This window comes from Propithecus coquereli, unplaced genomic scaffold (genome assembly GCF_000956105.1).
Source record: "Propithecus coquereli isolate 6110/MARCELLA unplaced genomic scaffold, Pcoq_1.0 Scaffold35, whole genome shotgun sequence".
Classification (NCBI taxonomy): domain Eukaryota; kingdom Metazoa; phylum Chordata; class Mammalia; order Primates; family Indriidae; genus Propithecus; species Propithecus coquereli.
Genome location: NW_012149174.1, coordinates 4230967 through 4251161, shown reverse-complemented (window position 1 = coordinate 4251161; position 20195 = coordinate 4230967). Strand labels below are relative to the sequence as shown.

The following is a 20195-nucleotide window of genomic DNA, read 5'->3' as shown; positions in this document are numbered from 1 at the left end:
AGAATCTTTAGAACATGAGGTTTATATTTTTTAAAGTAAATATCCAATAATTATTCTATCAGAATTCTATGAGACAAAATCAAATACAAAGTATGGATCCTGGTTCTCACATACATACACACTTACATATACACAAGGATATTTTGGGGACAGTTGGAGAAATCTGTATGTGGGCTTTACATCTAAGATTGCTAGATAAAATACAGGATGCTCAGATAATTTGAATTTCAGATTAACATCAAATAATTTTTTTAATATATGTATGTCCCAAATACTGCATGGCACATACATATACTAAAAAAATTATTTGTTATTTATTTAAAACTCATATTTATATGAGCATCATGTATTTTTGCTATATCTGATAACTATATTTTAGATAATATTATTAAATGAGTGTTAAATATCTTGAATGTGATGATAGTAATATAGTTATACAGGAAAATGTCCTTCTTAGGAGATATATGTAATGTATTTAGGGGTTAAGTGTTATGATGTTCCAACTGACTTGTAGATGATTCCAGAAAATGAGATATTTAGAGAGAAAATAAAACAAATGTGGCAAAATATTACCCATTAGTGAATCTAAATACATTGTTGACATTTTTCAAAATAAAAAATTGGCAAAAAAAATATTTGGTAAGGTGACTAATTACTGTGTTACTTTTACTTTTGAACTAAATCTAAAATTAATCAACAATGTCTGCATATTTGCACTCTAGACATTTGCTTTCAAAACTGTTATCAAAACTATTCCTTTATTCTAACTGCTGCAAACTAAAAAAAAAAATTGTCATCCATCATTATAAATATTTTGATTCAGTGATTTTAACTTTATCCATTGTTCTCTACGATATTAAAATTCTAGCATTAAAAAATGATCCAAGGTGATTCTCATCAAAGTTATAAATTAAAATAGCATGTCCTCTGCCTTTCTGGAATACTATCCACCTGCTACACTGGAATAATTTCCATTAGGACAATTAAGATAATAGGGGTAGTGCTGTTAAAATAAAAAGTATTGTTTTCAATTTGTTTAAAATGCAGGAATACTACTTTTCCTGTTTCTCCCCACTCCCCCCACCATTGCATTATTATCTCCCAAAATGATAGAATCAGAAACAATGATTCCAGCTGGAATGCTGAGCATAATTACATCTTTTAAAAACTGGCATTATATCATTCTCAACATGGATCCCTTTTTGATAAAAGTAGATCATTTCAGGTTTCAATAAAGATCTTTAAAAACTAAAAAGCCAAACTATATGTTAGTACCCATAAATTTTCTTTAAATGAAAATGTTTTTTAAATGCCTTTCCTGATTTGCAAAAGAACCCTAGTAACCTAATGTATATCAACTTGTTCAGTTTACTAGTATAATTAAGCCTATTTAAGTATCTAAATAACTAGTGTTTGGAGGAGGGTGCTTAAAACTAAAACAACTAGCATAAGAAATGGCTCAATTTCTGATTATAATAGAATTTAAAAATGCAAATGATTTGTTCATGCCTTGGGCATTCAAGCAACAAACATTTATAAGTTCCTATATGTGTCACTGAAGGACAAATGACAGGAGGCAATTTCTCCAGCAAATCTTTCCATGTCTACTCACTCCTGCCTGAATGTTCTGATCCGGGCCTAGCTTAGGTGAAGCTTTGTCAGGTCTGGGCTAGTCCGGTCCAGTACTATTTCAGGAGGATGTCTAGGACACAAGCATAATTCTCAAAACAATCTGAAGTTGATCAAAAAGAAGATGTGGAAAATATCCCTCATTCTGAAGTATATTGAGATTCTGAATTTGATAAATTAAACTGGCCTTCTTGGAATTGCCAAGAACTAATGCTAAGGAGGCAATGAGAACACAGACACATTCACAGAGAGACACGTAGATGTAGGAACTCACAGAGACACCTACACTCACACATAGACACATGGATAGGCTCACAGCCACCACAACAACTGCCTTCAGAGTCAGCAAAGAATTATTTTGTGTCTTCAGTGATGGCTTTGTTATTTACTCATATTCCATTCATTCCACAAGCATGAATTGAGCACTGAGCACCTACTCTGTGCGAGGCAATGACCTGGGTTCTTCCGGCCCAGAAGACCAAGAAAAGAAAGAGAGTATCTACCAGAGGAGCTTGTGGTCACCAAGTGGGCAATACGAGATGGGCCATAACAAAGGATTGGGGGCAGCTTTAGTAAAGATCCAGAGACAAAATATGGTCCCAGGCTTGTCCAAGTAGCTCATCATAGCTGGTGCTTTTATTGCCAGCAGAGAAACAAAGGCAGATGAGGCTGCAAGAGGCAGGGATCAGGCTCTCAAGGACCTTGTAGAACATGTTAACGGGTTTGTACTTTATCCTGAGGGCACTGCAAGCCTTAAACAGGAGAACAGTATGATCAGATTTATATGTATTCAGCTTATGGAATTTCAGAAAGAGGAAAAAAAATCCCATTGCTAAAAACCTCTTCCTAAGATATTTCACATGCCTTTCTCAGCACTGTGCTAAGAATTCCCCTTCCTCAGTCTACTTGTAAGAAGAAAATGCCGGACTAGTAGACTCTACAATTACATTATCAAGAAAAGTTGGCCGGGCGCGGTGGCTCACGCCTGTAATCCTAGCACTCTGGGAGGCCGAGGCGGGCGGATTGTTTGAGCTCAGGAGTTCGAAACCAGCCTGAGCAAGAGCGAGACCCCGTCTCTACTAAAAATAGAAAGAAATTAATCGGACAACTAAAAATATATAGAAAAAATTAGCCGGGCATGGTGGCGCATGCCTGTAGTCCCAGCTACTCGGGAGGCTGAGGCAGGAGGATCACTTGAGCCCAGGAGTGTGAGGTTGCTGTGAGCTAGGCTGACGCCATGGCACTCACTCTAGCCCGGGCAAAAGAGTGAGACTCTGTCTCAAAAAAAAAAAAAAAAAAAAAGAAAAGTTGTAATTTTCTAAAAATGATAAAAAGAAATCAACTAAGCTGTTGTAATATCTTACAACTACATTTAAAAAATGGCCGTGCCCACTGGTATACACCTATAATCCCAGCTACCTGGGAGACTGACGGGAAGCCCACTTGAGCCCAGGAGACCAGCCTGGGCAACATAGCAAGAGCCCCATCTCAAATAAATAAATATTTTATGATGAAATATTAAAAACAGGCAAAATTGGAGAATATATGGAACACCTGGTTACTCATCACCCAGCTTTATCAAATCTTTATATTTTCACATACTTATTTCAAAAGTTAAGTATAAAGCATTAGATATAATTAAAGCCCCCCTTTGTGCCCTCCCTTCTCAGTATTAACAACCTGAATTTGAAGTTTATCATCCCCATGCTAAGTAACATTCCATTTTATAATAAATACATTCTGATTTATTTATTCATTGTGGCATCTGATTGTTATCCCTACAAAACAGACTCTCCTTTTTCCATTTTTCTACTGGGTTGTTTAATTTTTTTCTATTATTTGGTAGGAGTTTTTTATATATTCTAGATACCAATCCATAGTTAATTATTTTTATGCAAATATTTTCTCCCTATCTGTGATCTGCCTTTTCACTCTTTCTATGGTTCCTTTTGCTGACTAGAAGTTTTAAATTTTAATATAGTCAAATATATCACTCTTTACCTTTATAATTTAGACTGTCACATCTTACATAAGAAATTCTTCCTTTTCCCAAGTTCTTAAAAGTTATTCTCCTATATTTCCTTTAAGAAGTTCTAAAGTTTCACTTTAAGTTTAGGAGATTAATTTCATGGAATTTATTTTTTGTGTTTGGAGAGGTAGGTACATAATTACATCAATATTTCACTCTTCATATATATAACTGATGGTCCCACCCTCATTTATTGAATAGATCATCCTTTTCCTACTGATATGCAATGTCAACTCAATCACATTTCAAGTTTCCAGGTATGTTTTGGACTTTCTATTTTGTTCTATTGGTCTGTTTGTCTATTTAATGGAAAGAATGAATAGCTCTGTTGACTAGACGCAGGGATACAAGGCAGTAATGGAATATTAAACTGGAAAGCTAGATTAGGTACAGTTCAAGTAGAACTTCAAATATAGTTAATGGTCTCCTATCAGCCCTCAAATCTAGTCAGGTAGCAATCAGCTAGAGGTAGGGCCAGCAAATTATGGCCTATGGGCCAAATCCGGACTGACACCTGTTTTTGTAAAGACTTACTGGAATACATTTATTTATGTATTGCCTATGGTTGCTTTGACTACAATGGTAGAACTGAATAGCTCTTTTTCATCTATGCATTGTTCTTGGGAGGGTAGGGACGGGGGCGGGGTGATCAAATAAAAGATGGTAGAATATAAGAGGAAGTTGGAAATAATAATTTCACGTAAAGGAAAAACTAAAAATTAGCTGGTGAGAGGGTAGGAGAAAAGGAAAGGAGTTTCATGGCTCCCAATTCCCAGGTCTCGTGGTTTTGCTGTCTCCTCCCAAGAGATGAAAAAACCTGGCTGCCTGCAAACCCCTGATTAATGGAAACAGAGATTTTCAGAGTAGCTCCATACTCTATTTAATTCTTTCCCTCCCTGACTCTAGAAATGCTTGATTTGGCTGTGTAAAAGTAATTCTAATTATAGTGATTTACATGAACTACTTACCATTTATGCCTAATTACCTCACAGCACAATAACAATTATGCATATATTAAATGTGTCAGATTAACCTGGCTGTAAGTTTTATTTGATAACAAAAGTAAAGTGTTCATTCTTCATAGGTTGTTGCTCATATGGCATGGTCATCTGCTCATAACTTCTTCAAATGTTTATTAGAGAAAACATTGTCACATAGGTAGGTAAAAACAGTCTAATAGTCTGCCACCAATTTTTTTCACAGTGATTAATAAATCTGGCATTTTGTGAAGAAGGTGCATTTTATTTTAATACTATCGCTTAGGCTTACAGAAAGTTTCTTAGGAGTACAATGAGAAAAAAAAGTAAATTCATCATAATGAATGTTTAAACATCTGCATTGAAAACAAAATCAAAAGTCCATAAAATCATTTATCCTATTTACTAGACGTCTTAGTCTGTTTTCTGTTGCCTATAACAGAATACCTGAAACTGAATAATTTATAAAGAAAAGGAATTTATTTCTTACAATTGTGGAGGCTGAGAAGTCCCAGTGGAGGGGCTGCACCAGGTGAGGGCCTCCTTGCTGGTGGGGACTCTGCAGACATGACCGGGGACTAAACGTGCTAGCTCAGGTCTCTCTTCCTTTTTTTATAAAGCCACCAGTGGTACTTTCATGATAACCCATGAATGGACTAACGCTTCTTAAAGGCCCCACCTATTCAATACTGCCACATAGGGAAGTAAATTTCAACATGAGTTTTGGAAGAACAAATATTCCAGCCATAGCACCATGATTAAGAATTCTAGAAATAAAGTTCTTCTATCACAGGAAACCTAATAGCCCAAATTTTCCTTCTCTGATAACTGGCAGATCAGTGTTTGTTTTTAGAAGAAATAGATCTGTGGCATCTTTATAATCTTCAAAAACTAAAGTTTTATCTATGTTTTTCTCAAAGTATGTTAAATTTGGGGATCTTTTTAAATGTTTTAAAGAGTAGGTAGGCTTTTGACTGGCTTTAAAAAAATAAAAATAAAAAAAAGAGTAGGTACGCTTAAGGAACTATAGGACAAATACTATTACAAAGTGATGTTGCTCTATATACTGAACATTTATTTACATATACATTAGGATTTAACAAATATGACCTTTCATTAGACCCATTTGAAACTCTACCTGACATATCAAACCCTCCATTTACATTAGATTTAAATCACACAATGAAACCAATGTTATTCACTAGGCTGGCCCATCATAGACAACTCAGATTTCAAAGGTGGAGTGTAAGAGAATACCCACAAGAAGCACCAACATTTTTTTTTTAAACCACTGTTATTGAATTGGCCACCAGATAACTTAATGATTAAATGATACTTGTGATTGGATGGAAGTTCACCAACCTTCGTAAGATGAGCTCTAGAGATAGCACAGAGTAAGGAGAGATAAAAGGAATGTATTTCTAAAAGGAAGAGGACCAGGAAGGGAATAAGATATAAAATTCATGAAGGCAATTGAACTCTTAGATAAACAAAAAATAAGTAAAACATGTTGTTTCCTGGCTATGCCACATAACCAAGGTGTTATTTTATTTAGAAGCCCACCTTTATCACAAACTATAATTAAGTATGCAATACATAACCAGTCTATGTTTTTTTCAAACTTTTTAGCGCTTTGTGTGTTTTTTTTTTTTAATCTTTTTTTTTAGAGATGTGGCCTCACTATGTTGCCCAGGCTAGAGTATAGTGTCTATTCACAGGCACAATCATAGGCCCTGAAGCCAAGAACTCCCAGGCTCAAGTGATCCTCCTATCTTAGCCTCCCAAGTAACTGGGACTACAGGTGTGCACCACCGAGCTTGGCTAAACTTTTTAGTCCTTTAGTCACCTACAAACTTTTGGAAATATGTGGAAAAGATGTTGGTCATCAAAAATGACAATTTATCAATATTTCCTCTAACCATTGTGCTGGACGGATCAATCATGGTGCCAGCCACACACAGTCCTCTCTGAGGGAAACTGCCATGCTTATGGGACCAGCCTTGGGTGGTGTCTTGGGCAGAGATCTGATCTTTATGCTGGCTTGTAGCCCCTGAGAAATCTGATATGAAAGCTCTACCCAAATAGGGATGAAGTGATTGGTTGGCCTATTGGGTTCTTACTCAGGAATTCAAACCACAGATACAGAGAAAGAATTAAGCTGGTAGAATGAACAAAAGTAGAAACAGACACAGGAGAAAAGGAACAACAGAGTAAGTGGATGCTATGGTCTCAATGTTTGGGTCCGGTCCCCCCAAAATTCATATATTCAAATCCTAACCCTCAAGGTGATGGTATTAGAAGGTAGCACCTTTGGGTGGTGATTAGGTCATGAGAGCAGAGCCCTCATGAATGAGCTTAGTGTCCTCATAAAAGAGGCCCAAGGGAGCCCATTTGTCCTTCAGCCACGTGAAGACACAGTGAAAAGACAATTGTCCATGAATAGCTAAGCAGGTCGTCACCAGACGCTGAATTTGCCAGTGACAGCACCTTGATCTTAGGTTTCCCAGCCTCCAGAACTGTGAGAAACCATTTTTTTTGTTGTTTATAAGCTACCCAGTTTACGGTATTTTGTTACAGCAGCTCAAGTGGACCGAGTGGACCTAGTGGACACTGGATTGCGTGCATGGCAGAGCACCGTGAAGCCAGGCTGTGTAATGGAGATGCCCTTCGATTGCTATGTTCACGTGGAGTCTTATTCTAAATCTCCATTCCTTTCTGTAACCTAAATGAATCTCTATTCCTTTCAACCAAATGTGTTAGCACAATGGAAGCCTTTTTCTTTATAAAAAAAATAAAACTATTTAATTATACTCTCAGATGCTTTTGAAAAAGTAAAAATATTTTCATTAGTTTTTAAATAAGGTACTACTAATGTACGTTATGCAGTGCCTTTCTTCTAAAGACCTTACAATAAAAGAATATTTGGGGCCGGGTGTGGTGGCTCATGCCTGTAATCCTAGCACTCTGGGAGGCTGAGGCAGGAGCATCACTTCAGGTCAGGAGTTCAAGATCAGCCTGAGCAAGAGTGAGACTCCGTCTCTATTAAAAATAGAAAAAATTAGCTGGGCATGGTGGCGTGTACCAGTAGTCCCAGCTACTATGGGAGGCTGAGGCAGGAGGATTGTGTGAGCCCAAGAGTTTGAGGTGCAGTGAGCTATGATGACATCACTGCACTCCAGCTGGGTGACAGAGTGAGACCCTGTCTCAAAATAAATAAATAAATAAACAAAAAAGAATATTTGGCAGGATGAGGAGGCAGTCAATTAAAGGAAAACTAGTTTCTTAGGTTGAACCATAATTTAACTCTTATTACTATTAATATTCCTCATAATTTAAAGATGAGACCACTGACTTCTATAATGGATAAAGAATAGAAGTTTTCCTGTTGTCAGAAAATGTCAGTAGAAGCTCAAAGCTGAGGACACAGGAAGACAAGTTCCCCCCACACTCTGAAGAGAGGCATTAGTCACATCCATGCAGGAATTACTTTAAAAAAAAAAAAAAAGGCAAAAACACCCTAAAGCCAAAGAGAAACTGAAAAGAGTGATCAAGGTAGAGAGCTGTTAGCTGAGTAAGGAATGCTGTTGCGTTTCCCCTGGTTACTTCATGCCAACTATGAGGGGTTCACAAGAGAAGCATCCAAAGAGATTAGGGTTGAGCGTAGGAGGAGATGAGTATCCCACCCCAGCTGGATGTTTGCTTGGGTATGGAAATGCGCAGGCAGCTACCAGAACATGCTGTGGAAGAGTTCATGGAAGAACTTGACATGTGTCCCCAGGATAAGGGGGTGTACAGGACGAAGATAGAGACTAGTGCCTGTTTCTTGCTGCAGAAGTCTGAGGACAGGATGCCAACTGAAGATACCCATGCAGCAGGGTTTGGAGAAAGCAGATATTATGCTGCCTGTGGCCTAAGCAGACACCATAAAAGGTGACCAAGCAAGAGCTGTCCTGAAAGGACCCTACCCAAGAAAGCTAAGTAGTACAAGGGCAAAGGGGTCCCAGAAGAATGCAGCGGTGTGAGATGCTTCCCCAGAGTCATAAGAGGTCAAAGAATGGTACAGTGTGGAGGTCCCCATGGGAGTCTTGAAGAACCCACCAATGTGCCCCTCAGCACAGCACGTGTACGTCAGCATCCACCACACAAAGGCCCCAGTGGTCATTTAAGACTCGCTGTTTCGCTCGAATCTCTCATTCTTCTCATTCTGACCCTAAAGAAGCCAGGTAAGCAGAGAAAGGAGGAAGAAAGCAGAGAAAGGAGGAAGAACATGTCACCCCTCCTTTGCCTCTGGTGTTCCCTGGGTGAGGCCTGAGCTAAAGGAAGGGGAAAGCTCTGAATTACTTAGAAGTTTTCATTTAGATTGGAATGTATTTTTTAATACATAAATATGAAGCTGTTCAAATCCCCAAAGGTAAAAGCAAGCCATGGAACATCAAGAGGCCAGGAATGGGAATCCAACAGAACTTGTTCAGAGGAACTGGTGGGAAACTTTCAAGCTGTCTCACAATTGTACCCCACTGTATTGAGTCTATTTCATAAAACACTTATAACTTTAATTGTTCAATCTTTAATATCACACAAACCTCACCTTTGAAAAAAGGCCTTCTGCCTCTATACTGTATCCTTTAAGGTCCTCATGTAATTTCTGCAAACACTGTATGACTCTTCTTTGATGTTCATCATCCTTTAGCTCGTGAGCTTTGATCAGAAAGTCATAGTGGTCCAGAGGTCCATGGCAAACAGCCAAAGCTTTCAAATAAGTCTCTGAAGCAGCAGTTGGGGTCATACTCTCAGGTGTCTGAACTGTATAGGCTATAAACAAAAACATACAAAAAATTTTAGACTTTCATAAAGGTATTTCATAGCGTTCTTAAATATGTTTCTTAAGGGTCACAGTCAAACTTTTAACTAGTTACAAGGGTTTCTGAGCAGCTTTTGTAAATGTCATTTTGATTTTAAAAAATAATATAAAACACATTTATACAATAAATATATTTATAATATTTTCATTTTGGTGGGCAGGACATCTCCAGCGAGGCGCACGCCGGGTAGCAAAATTAAAATTAAAAAAAAGAATATTTTCATTTTAATAAAAGGACATAAACCCCAAAACAATAAACTATAATTATAACCTCTGTTCTAGAGGGCCTAACCTGCCACAGAGCCTCTATTTTGCCGCCAATCCACTAAACAAGCCACCTGGGTTCATCGCTGCTTCCCAAAACCAAGAGTGCTGCTTTTCTTGGAGTTACCCCCAATTCTGGTCTTAAGCACCAAGGCAGAGAATTAGAGATTAGTCCCAAGGGTTTTCTACTGCTCCTTTATTCTCTACCCCAAAACAATACAACATTCAGATATTACTACATTGATTTCAGCCCTCTGCTTATAAATTTTTTTCCCTTTTTCCATAACCTTTAGGGGGTTGAACACAGAGCTGAGACACAAGAGTGTCTGCTTCAAAGCAAGGTGGTGTTCTCATCCTTTCTTTCGCCTGTCCTGGAAGAGAAACGATTGGCCATGGTGAGGTGCAATCATAATTCCATTCATTATCTGGGGCAGGTTTAATGAGCAGGTAATCACTTCTTGGCCTTTTGGCTAAGATTAAGTGTAAGGAACACGCTAACTCCCTGTTTTTTAGAAGCAATAAACAATAAACAGCAGCAACCTGGTACATTTTTTAGCACAAGATTTCTCAAAGGTACTTTGCCAGCATTTCCTTAGTTTCAGTAAATATCATGTTTTCTTTGTCACAATAACACGAAAATTACTTCCTTTAGCAAAATGAATTAACAGTCACAATGTTAGCTCCACATTTTTCCTGAAAGAGGAGGGGCAAAGTCCTTAAATATACCATGAATGTTAGGGATAAGGCAGGGCTGTCTTCAGTTATCTGTTCCCCCTTTCTGAATAGAAGTTTTAGCTGACGGCAGGGGCGCACAGTTACATACTATATTTCCTGGCCATGTGACCAGGTTCTAACCAACAGGATGTGCGGTTCTCATACACATCATTAAAGAAAAAGGGCATATCCTTCCAGCTTCCTTTTTCCTACCCTTCCTCTACCTGGAATGAAAGTGTGATGACTGCAGCTGGAAGAGCCAACGAGATGCACACAGAATGTTGAGTAAAGCAGAGCAGCAAGGCTGGGCGCGGTGGCTCACGCCTGTAATCCTAGCTTTCTGGGAGGCCGAGGCGGGCGGATTGTTTGAGCTCAGGAGTTCGAAACCAGCCTCAGCAAGAGCAAGACCTCGTCTCTACTAAAATTAGAAAGAAATTAATTGGATAACTAAAAATATATAGAAAAAATGAGTTGGGCATGGTGGCACATGCCTGTAGTCCCACTACTCGGGAGGCTGAGGCAGGAGGATCGCTTGAGCCCAGGAATTTGAGGTTGCTGTGAGCTAGGATGACGCCACGGCACTCTAGCCCAGGCAACAAAGTGAGACTCTTGTCTCAAAAAAAAAAAAGCAGAGCAGCAAGATACACGGAGCCTGGTCCTCCAATAATGCTAGCTTCCAAACCAGCTCTGGACCACCTACCTGGATTTTCATATACAAGACTAATAAACTTCTGTATTGCTTTTAAAGCAATGTATTTTGGGGTCTCTTGTTATACCCTAACTAATACAGGGTGCTTAAGGTCTACAAAAGACAATCTAAGGGTTTCCTGGAAAACTGGGCCTCACAGGACCAGGGAGATGACTTCGGTTCAATGTTGAAGCTGGAGATACAGCCTGAGAGTTCTCTAAAGGTTCCCAGCAATTTGAGGTATTTGCCAGTGTGGCAAAATAAAAAAATATATTTGATCTTTGTCCCTGGTTCTTGGCACAAAGTTCCTAATTCCAGAATACCAGAAGTATAAGTAGGGGAAGGGAGGGTCTCCAGAGACTATAGGAATTCAACCAACTTGAGCAATCAACCTGTTCTGCAGCTTTTGTTTATAAGGCTATTCAGCTGGCTAAAACTAGCTCATGACAGACGCAGGCAGCCTGTAGATGAATTCAAGTGAACTTCCCTCATTACCAAGCTGAAGTCTCCACCCCAGGAGGAGCTGTAGCTTCATCATGTGACCTGTGTCACAACATGTGACCTGTGTCTAGCATGACAAACTAACCACGCATACGTAATGGGAACTACACCCCTACCTGTGAAGACACATCTTTTTATTTCTCTATTACCCTATAAAAACCCTATGCCACTTTCCCTTGGGGAGACACTACTTTGGAGAATGTCCCCAGTGCTCTCTTCACTTAGTAATTAAAACTCCTACTGATCAAGACCCAGTTCTCGTGAAGAGTCATTTGCTACTGGCCAAGTGAAAGAACCCCGATCTTGATATTTTGGGTAACAGGACTATCCTTTGTTATTCATAATGAGTCCCTTTCCATCACTCCAGAGTTCATGCTAATGGGTGACTTTAGGGTGGAGCCCCTAGATAGCCTCTGGACAGGGCAGGTAGCCAGAAAGACCAAGTGAGTAGAGGGTTGGAACTTTCAGCCCCACCCACCAACTTCTCGGGGAAAGAAGGTGGGGCTGGAGACTGGGCTCTATAAACACTTTTTTTTTTTTTTTTTTGAGACAAGGTCTTGCTCTGTCACCCAGTCTGAGTGCAGTGGCACAATCATAGCTTACGAGCCTAGAACTCCTAGGCTCAAGTGATCCCCTTGCCTTACCCTCCCCAGTTGCTGGGGTTAGAAGCGTAAGCCACTGCACCTGGCTTTAAACACTCTTAAAGAAGAAAATCTGGAGAGCTTCTGAGTTGGCAAACACATCTAGGTGCTGCGAGGGTGGCAGACCTTGCCCTATGCAACTCTCCATTTAGCTGTTTCTGAGTTGTGTACTTTATAATAAACCGGTAAACATAAGTGTTTTCCTGGGTGCTGTGGCCCATTCTAGCAAATTATCAAACATAAAGGGAAGGGAGAATATGGGAATCCCCAAATTTGCAGTCAGCCAGGGAGATGTGTGGTTAGCCTGGGCACCCCATTTGCAGCTGGCATCTAAAGTGAAGGCATTTTGTGGGACTGAGCCCTTTAGATGGGGGGATCTCTTTTGTTTGTTTGTTTGTTTGTTTGTTAGAAGCCTCTGCCCAGAAGAATCGTTGGGGGATCTGATGCTCACTTCAGATAGATGGTGTCAGAATTGAAGAATTGTTGGATACCCAGTTAGCATCAGAGGATTTGAGACTTTTACAACAGGAGAAAAATGCTCTTTTCCATTCCCTCCTTTATTTCTGGAGTCAAACAAGATAGAAACCTTAGAGTAATACTAACTTCTTCCCCTTTATCCCACAACCCCGTTCCCCATCCCTCAACCAGGTTCTCAAGCCAATCAATCATCAATGCTACTCAGTGTTACATCCTAAACACCCTCTAATCCATTTCCTCTTTCCCTTCCTCATCCTACTGAAAGACAGGAATTGATAGTAGGAGAATGTACTTTGTTTTGTGTGGAACAAATTGTCTGAGATTAGAAAAATGTGTTCTCATTGATTCTAACTGATGCCATTTGCTTCTGTAACCGTACTTGCTTTTAGTTGTTTGTTAAATATATGAGTAAGAGCAGGAGTGACTCCATGACAAGCTGAATTTCTTGGAATAGGCCTAAGTTTCAGTTTCCCCGAAACCGAAACGCAGACCACAACTGGCGCCGGCGCGAAAATTGAAAATCCCGGGGCTTGGAGCCAACCAATCAGGAGTCAAAACAATCAGCCACTTTCAAAAGAACCAATGGACTAAGGGGGGAGGGGGGATGGTGTGCCCAGCATGTCGTGTGGAACCTGCGTGTCGTGTGCCACCGGTGTGTTGTGTGCAAAAGAAAGTATAAAAGCTTCACTTTTACCCCAGGGCAGGGTCCTGGTTCTTAGGGAGGCCACTGCGTTGGTGCTCTGGGACTTGGACCCTAGCTCGAGCTAGCCAATAAACTCCTTAGCCATTTGCAGCCTCGGTGACTCTGCCTCTCTGTTCCTGGGGCTGAGGGGAACCGGTTCTAACACTACCACCCCAGTTTGGGCTCTCATTATCCCTGCCTTAGGCTATCACAGTAGACTCCCTGCCTCCCATCACCTCCACTGCCCCAAATTTACCACTGCCACCATCTCTAAAATATCTTCCACCAACTCCAGTGATGAAGTAAAATCCAAATGTTATTTTATCAATCTTTTGCTTGAAATTCATCTCACTGTTTAAAGGAGTGATTTTCAAATTTTATTTTAATAGCAACCCCTTTGTTACATACACAATCTTCCATGGAATCCTCAATTTATTAACGACAAAAGTGAGAAGAGGGGGACACAAAGTCCCACAGTCTTCATATCCTACTCATTCCTACACCCACACCTTCCCATTACCCAACAGCCCCTGAGGCCACTTCCCCACCCTGTAAGGTCACATTAAGTACAAATAGTGTGCAGAAAAGGGTTATCACAGCAGGCCTGAGACTGCTGTCCACAGATAGAAAGGCCTGTTTGCAAGATTGGCCCTAGCTGGTGTCTGGGAACCTGAATTTCAAGAGTGTTCCCACCATTCCCAGAAGTGATACGAGTGACTCATTGTGCCTAAATTGCTTGTACAATGTACGAACAACGTGGTTTATGCTGAACACCCAGTTTCCTTCTGTAAGTCTGGAATTTTGGTACATGCTAGGCAGGGGGTACCTATGTGACTACCCCTTCATAATAACCCTAGGCACTGAATCTCTAATGAGCTTCCTGGTACACAACATTTCACACCTGTTGTCCAATTAGTTTCTGGGGAATTAAGCATGTTCTGTGTGACTCCACCAAGAGAGAACTCTTGGAAGATTGTGCCTGGTTTCCTCTGGACTTTGTAAGTCCCATGTACATGTACCTTTTCCCTTTAGGCTGATTGTGCTTTGTATCCTTTCACTGTAATAAATCATAGCTGTGGGTATGACTATGTCTTGTGAATCTTCCTAGAGGATTATCAAACCTGGGGGTAGTCAGGGTAGTCTTGGGCACTCCTGACACCACAACAGTATCCTCATTCTGGGGTTCAAGAAATCCACAAAACAGCCCCGGATTGCATTTTCCAGACTACTTTCCCTCTATTCTCCATTGATACAAGAAATGATTGAGTACCTGCCACATGTAATGGAATAATGGGGAATATCGAAGTTTTTTTTGTTGTTTTTTTTTTTTTAAGTGGGGGTAGAGGGACAAAAAATTGAAATGTTTGTTAATAGATCAAGATTATCTGGCAGTATCAAGTACAATAAATTTTGGCACAGACACTGGTTATGAAACTATTCTAAGTGGGAAATAACACAGGCCCAAATTAGGATGGGCAATAGCAGAAATGTTAGGGAGCTGGGTAAGATTAAAAATGCAAAGGTAGATTCAATAATGTGGGTTGCCTTCTGGCCAAACTGGATTATCTACCATGTCTCAAACATTTTACATTCTTTCATTTCTTAGTCACACCTTTGTTCATATATTAATAGATTGCCCTGCCTGGTCATCCTCTAACCCTCTGCCAGCCCAATTTCTACTCCATAAAATCCCACCCATCCTTCAAGGTCCCTCAGCTTCCTATCACCAAACTTCTAAACTCAACTGTATCTACCCCCATCCTTTTCTCTTTCCCTTACTTTACAGTTTAGGAGCTATTTCTCGTTCCATCAAAGACTATTAATATTTTTACTTTTCCTCTAATCAGTGGCTTTCTAGCTTTTTAGACCCTTTTTTTAATATCATGACCTATACATGTACATAAATATAACTGAAAAAAAACTTTCATGAAATAAGAGATTTAGTAAAAGTATAAAATAGTAAGAAAAAAATAATCTTTCCACACATGATACAGTCTTTAAACTATAAACACACAATCTTTTAAATATTAGACAAAAACCTACTAGATTTAGTTATACTAAATGTCATATAAATTACCTTTTTGTTTTCTGTTTCTAGACTAGAATGTATGCTCTTTTAGGGCAGGGATTTTTGTCTGCTCTGTTCAATGCTGTATTCCTCTTTTTTTTTTTTTTTTTTGAGACAGAGTCTTGTTCTGTTGCCCGGGCTAGAGTGCCGTGGCATCAGCCTAGCTCACAGCAACCTCAAACTCCTGGGCTCAAGCAATCCTTCTGCCTCAGCCTCCCAAGTAGCTGGGACTACAAGCATGCGCCACCATGCCCGGCTAATTTTATATATATATATATATATATTTTTAGTTGTCCAGATCATTTCTTTCTATTTTTTTTAGTAGAGACGGGGTCTCGCTCTTGCTCAGGCTGGTCTCGAACTCCTGACCTTGAGCAACCCACTCACCTCGGCCTCCCAGAGTGCTAGGATTACAGGCGTGAGCCACCGCGCCCGGCCTGTGTTCCCCATTAAACAGTGCCTGGTACACGGTAGATGCTTATTAAATATTTTTTAATCTCCTTCCTTTCACGCTTTTTGAAGATCTCCTTCTCCTCATTAACTACCCCTGTACAATGTCAGCAACTTCCCCTCTCTACTGGTAGCCTCCTATTGCCCCAATGCTTACACATCTTTAAAAACAACAACAAAACCTCCTTGGCCCAACAGTCATGGGATATCTGCCCTCCCTTCTTCCCTTCACAGCCAAACCACTTAAAAGGGTCACCAATATTTTTTGTAGCCACTCCCCCACATCCAGCTCACTTCTCAATACACTGTGCTCGGATTTCTACTTAGATGGCTTCTCCAAGGTGACCTATGGCCCATTGTTGCCAAGTCCTGTTACTCCTCAGCTGTCATATTCTTCCTGTTCACAACTGTAAGATATCTAACTTTTAAAAGTTATTCATAGGAAATATTAGGATTGTGGGCAAAGCATGTTTCTCTTGGCATCTGCCTTTGAAGAGGTTCAAAGTCCTTCATTTCTTTTATTTTTACTAGCCTAACATCTTTACGTAGTAATGTATACTTCATTCCCATTTTTCAAAAAAGAAAACCAAGGTGCACTGAAGATGAGGCATAAATTCAGCTAGTCAGCAGAGACAAAATGAGAATTAGTCAGGCAAGATACTCAAGACTGAGAGATTGGCCAGCTTAGCCCTGGATAGCAGCTGTATAAATTGAAATACAAAAGACTTCTCAAAAGCTGCACTAAATTAAATCTATTACTACATCAGTGTACACAAATTATGTGATGCTGCTGCCATATTATTTTGATTTGTATTAATTTGTCTTATTGTACTCCAAATGGACAGTGGGAAAATGCCATTCTGAAGTTCCACGCACTGATCTACAAACACACATTGAAGATTTTAGAGGCCTAAAAAGTCTATACTATTCTAGTACTTCAGTTTTGCACCTTATTTTACTACTTTCTCCTAAACTAAGTTTCAGGAAGATCCTACTATACTCCATAACCTACTTGCTATAAGATTTAGTAAATATCTTGGTGTCCTAGATCTGAAAAATCTCTTATAACTTTCTAGATATTTTAACAATTACTTCTATATAGTTTTACCTTCCGGGAGGAGGAGCGGGGAGGAATGACTTTCTTCAGGCTTTGAGTATAGTTGTAATTGCTTTTATTTTCCCCAATTTTTTTTAAGTAAATGTAACCTCAAGATTTTGTCTTCACAACAAAACAAAAGATGAAGCTTAGAACTGTAGCACATGGCCCTTTCTCTTCTTATATCCTCCCAGTTCAAAATGCTTGCATCTCTTAATGACCAGCATTCTCTTAGATCTGCAGTTGGGCTCTGACCCACAGCATGGGCATTCCCAGGGAGCTCAATAGAAATACAGATCTGAGGCCCTAACCCAGACCTCTGAATCAAAATTTGCCTTTTTAACAAAATACCTTTGTGTTTCATATACACAAAGTTTGAGAAGCACTGTGCTAGGCAATGACTGGAGACTCCTATAGATTATCAGGAAAAGCCTTTCTGTGGAAGAGACATTAAATTGACACCTGAATGCCAATGAGGAAGCCATGAGGAAGACCACGGAGAAGATCCCAGGCTGAGGGAATAGGTGGGGCAAAGGGGAAATGGAAATAAGCTTCACATTTTTGAGGAAGAGAAATAAAGTATACATGGCTGATGCAAATGAACAACACGGAGTGTGCTACAAGATGAGGTTGGAAAGGAGATTAATGACCAGATCCTACAGGGCCTTGAAAGCCATGTACATAATGCAGATTTTGTAAGTAGGACTGAGAACAAGTAGAAGGTTTTGATGAGGGTATGACATAATTTTTTTTTCTTTTTTACTTAGAGACAGGGTCTCGTTATGTTGCCCAGGCTGGACTCAAACTCCTGGGCTCAAACGACCCTCCCACTTCATCCTCCTGAGTACCTGGGACTACAAAGGTCACTCTGTTTATAGAAAATGAGACTATAGGGGCCGGGCGCAGTGGCTCACGCCTGTAATCCTAGCTCTCTGGGAGACCGAGGCGGGCGGATTGTTTGAGCTCAGGAGTTCGAAACCAGCCTCAGCAAGAGCGAGACCCTGTCTCTACTAAAAATAGAAAGAAATTAATTGGACAACTAAAAATATATAGAAAAAATTAGTCAGGCATGGTGGCGCATGCCTGTAGTCCCAGCTACTCGGGAGGCTGAGGCAGGAGGATCGCTTGAGCCCAGGAGTTTGAGGTTGCTATGAGCGAGGATGACGCCACGGCACTCTAGCCCGGGCAACAGAGTGAGACTCTGTCTGAAAAAAAAAAAAAGAAAAGAAAATGAGACTATAGGATAGCCAGGCATGGTAGCACATGCCTGTAGTCCCAGCTACTTGGGAGGCTGAGGCAGGAGGATCACTCGAGCCCAGGAGTTTGAGGTTGCAGTGAGCTAGGCTGACGTCACAGCACTCTAGCCCGGGTACAGAGCGAGACTATAGGAATGCAAAGTGAAAACAGAATGGGTGAATTTTATAGTATATGAATTATATCTCAATAAAGCTATTATATTTTTTTAAAAAGTGGAAGCAGAGATTAGTTAGGAGACTGTTCAAATAGTTAAGAGATGTCTATGATTTGGACCAAAGAGTTAGTATTGCAGGTTAAGTAAACTAAGATCACATAGCTACAATCGCTAACCTTTACTGAGTACTTAAGAATATCTGAGTGTCAGATACTTTTCTAAGGACTTTACATATATTAACTCATTTGATTTTCACGATTACTCTATAAGTATTAATATTATCCCTACTTTAAAGATGACGAAACAAAGCACAAAGAGGCTAAGTAACCTTTCCCTGTTCCCATAGCCAGGAAGTGGGAGAGCCAGCATTTGTCCCCACAAGTATAGCAGGGACGCAGGATGTTACAGTGGAAGGAACATGGGCTCTGGAGTAATACTCTCTGAGTTCCCCTCCTCACTCCACCATTTCTCAGTCATGCTAAAATTGTTCTCCATGGCAGATTGAGCATGTGATCACCACCCTGGCCAATGATGCCTAAGGGGAAAAAGCCAGCTTGTAGCAAAATCTCCCCCATGCTCTTCAAAAGGAGACCAGGACAGGGGCTCACTCTTTCCTGCTTTCATACTTTTACCTGTGAAGTCAGGATACCTGGACTGCTGCAGGCATCTTTAGAACATAAGCGGAAATATTGTTGACACAGGAAGACAATCATAATCTTGACATGTGTTATAACACTTAATTGTATTGACACAGTTTCCATACAGCCAGAGTGATAATAGCAAAAGGAATACGGGGCCAGTGTGTTCTTTGCTGTGTTAAGTTGGACTGGATTCAATATCTCTATAGATAATCTCTTTTTTTTTTTTCCTTTGAGACAGGGTCTTGCTCTGTTGCCTGGGCCAGAGTGCAGTGGCATCATCATAGCTCACTGCAGCCTCAGACTCCTGGGCTCAAGCAATCCTCCTGCCTCAGCCTCCGGGGTAGCTGGGACTATAAGTATATGCCACCACACCCCCCTAATTTTTCTGTTTTTTTGCAGAGACAAGGTCGTTCTTGGTCAGGCTGGTCTCAAACTCCTGACCTCAAGCGATCCTCCCACCTCCGCCTCCCAGAGTGCTAGGATTACAGGCGTGAGCCACCGCGCCCGGCCTGTGTTCCCCATTAAACAGTGCCTGGTACACGGTAGATGCTTATTAAATATTTTTTAATCTCCTTCCTTTCACGCTTTTTGAAGATCTCCTTCTCCTCATTAACTACCCCTGTACAATGTCAGCAACTTCCCCTCTCTACTGGTAGCCTCCTATTGCCCCAATGCTTACACATCTTTAAAAACAACAACAAAACCTCCTTGGCCCAACAGTCATGGGATATCTGCCCTCCCTTCTTCCCTTCACAGCCAAACCACTTAAAAGGGTCACCAATATTTTTTGTAGCCACTCCCCCACATCCAGCTCACTTCTCAATACACTGTGCTCGGATTTCTACTTAGATGGCTTCTCCAAGGTGACCTATGGCCCATTGTTGCCAAGTCCTGTTACTCCTCAGCTGTCATATTCTTCCTGTTCACAACTGTAAGATATCTAACTTTTAAAAGTTATTCATAGGAAATATTAGGATTGTGGGCAAAGCATGTTTCTCTTGGCATCTGCCTTTGAAGAGGTTCAAAGTCCTTCATTTCTTTTATTTTTACTAGCCTAACATCTTTA

At 40.3% G+C, this 20195-nt stretch overlaps 1 protein-coding gene across 1 annotated transcript in view; it reads right to left on the bottom strand.

Annotated features, from left to right (window-relative positions):
* The window catches only part of LACE1 (lactation elevated 1), a 213180-nt gene that overhangs the window by 184478 nt on the left and 8507 nt on the right, over positions 1-20195 (bottom strand). Inside the window, 1 exon segment of the mRNA XM_012651169.1 lies at positions 9224-9447. Coding sequence (XP_012506623.1) covers positions 9224-9447 — 224 coding nt within the window.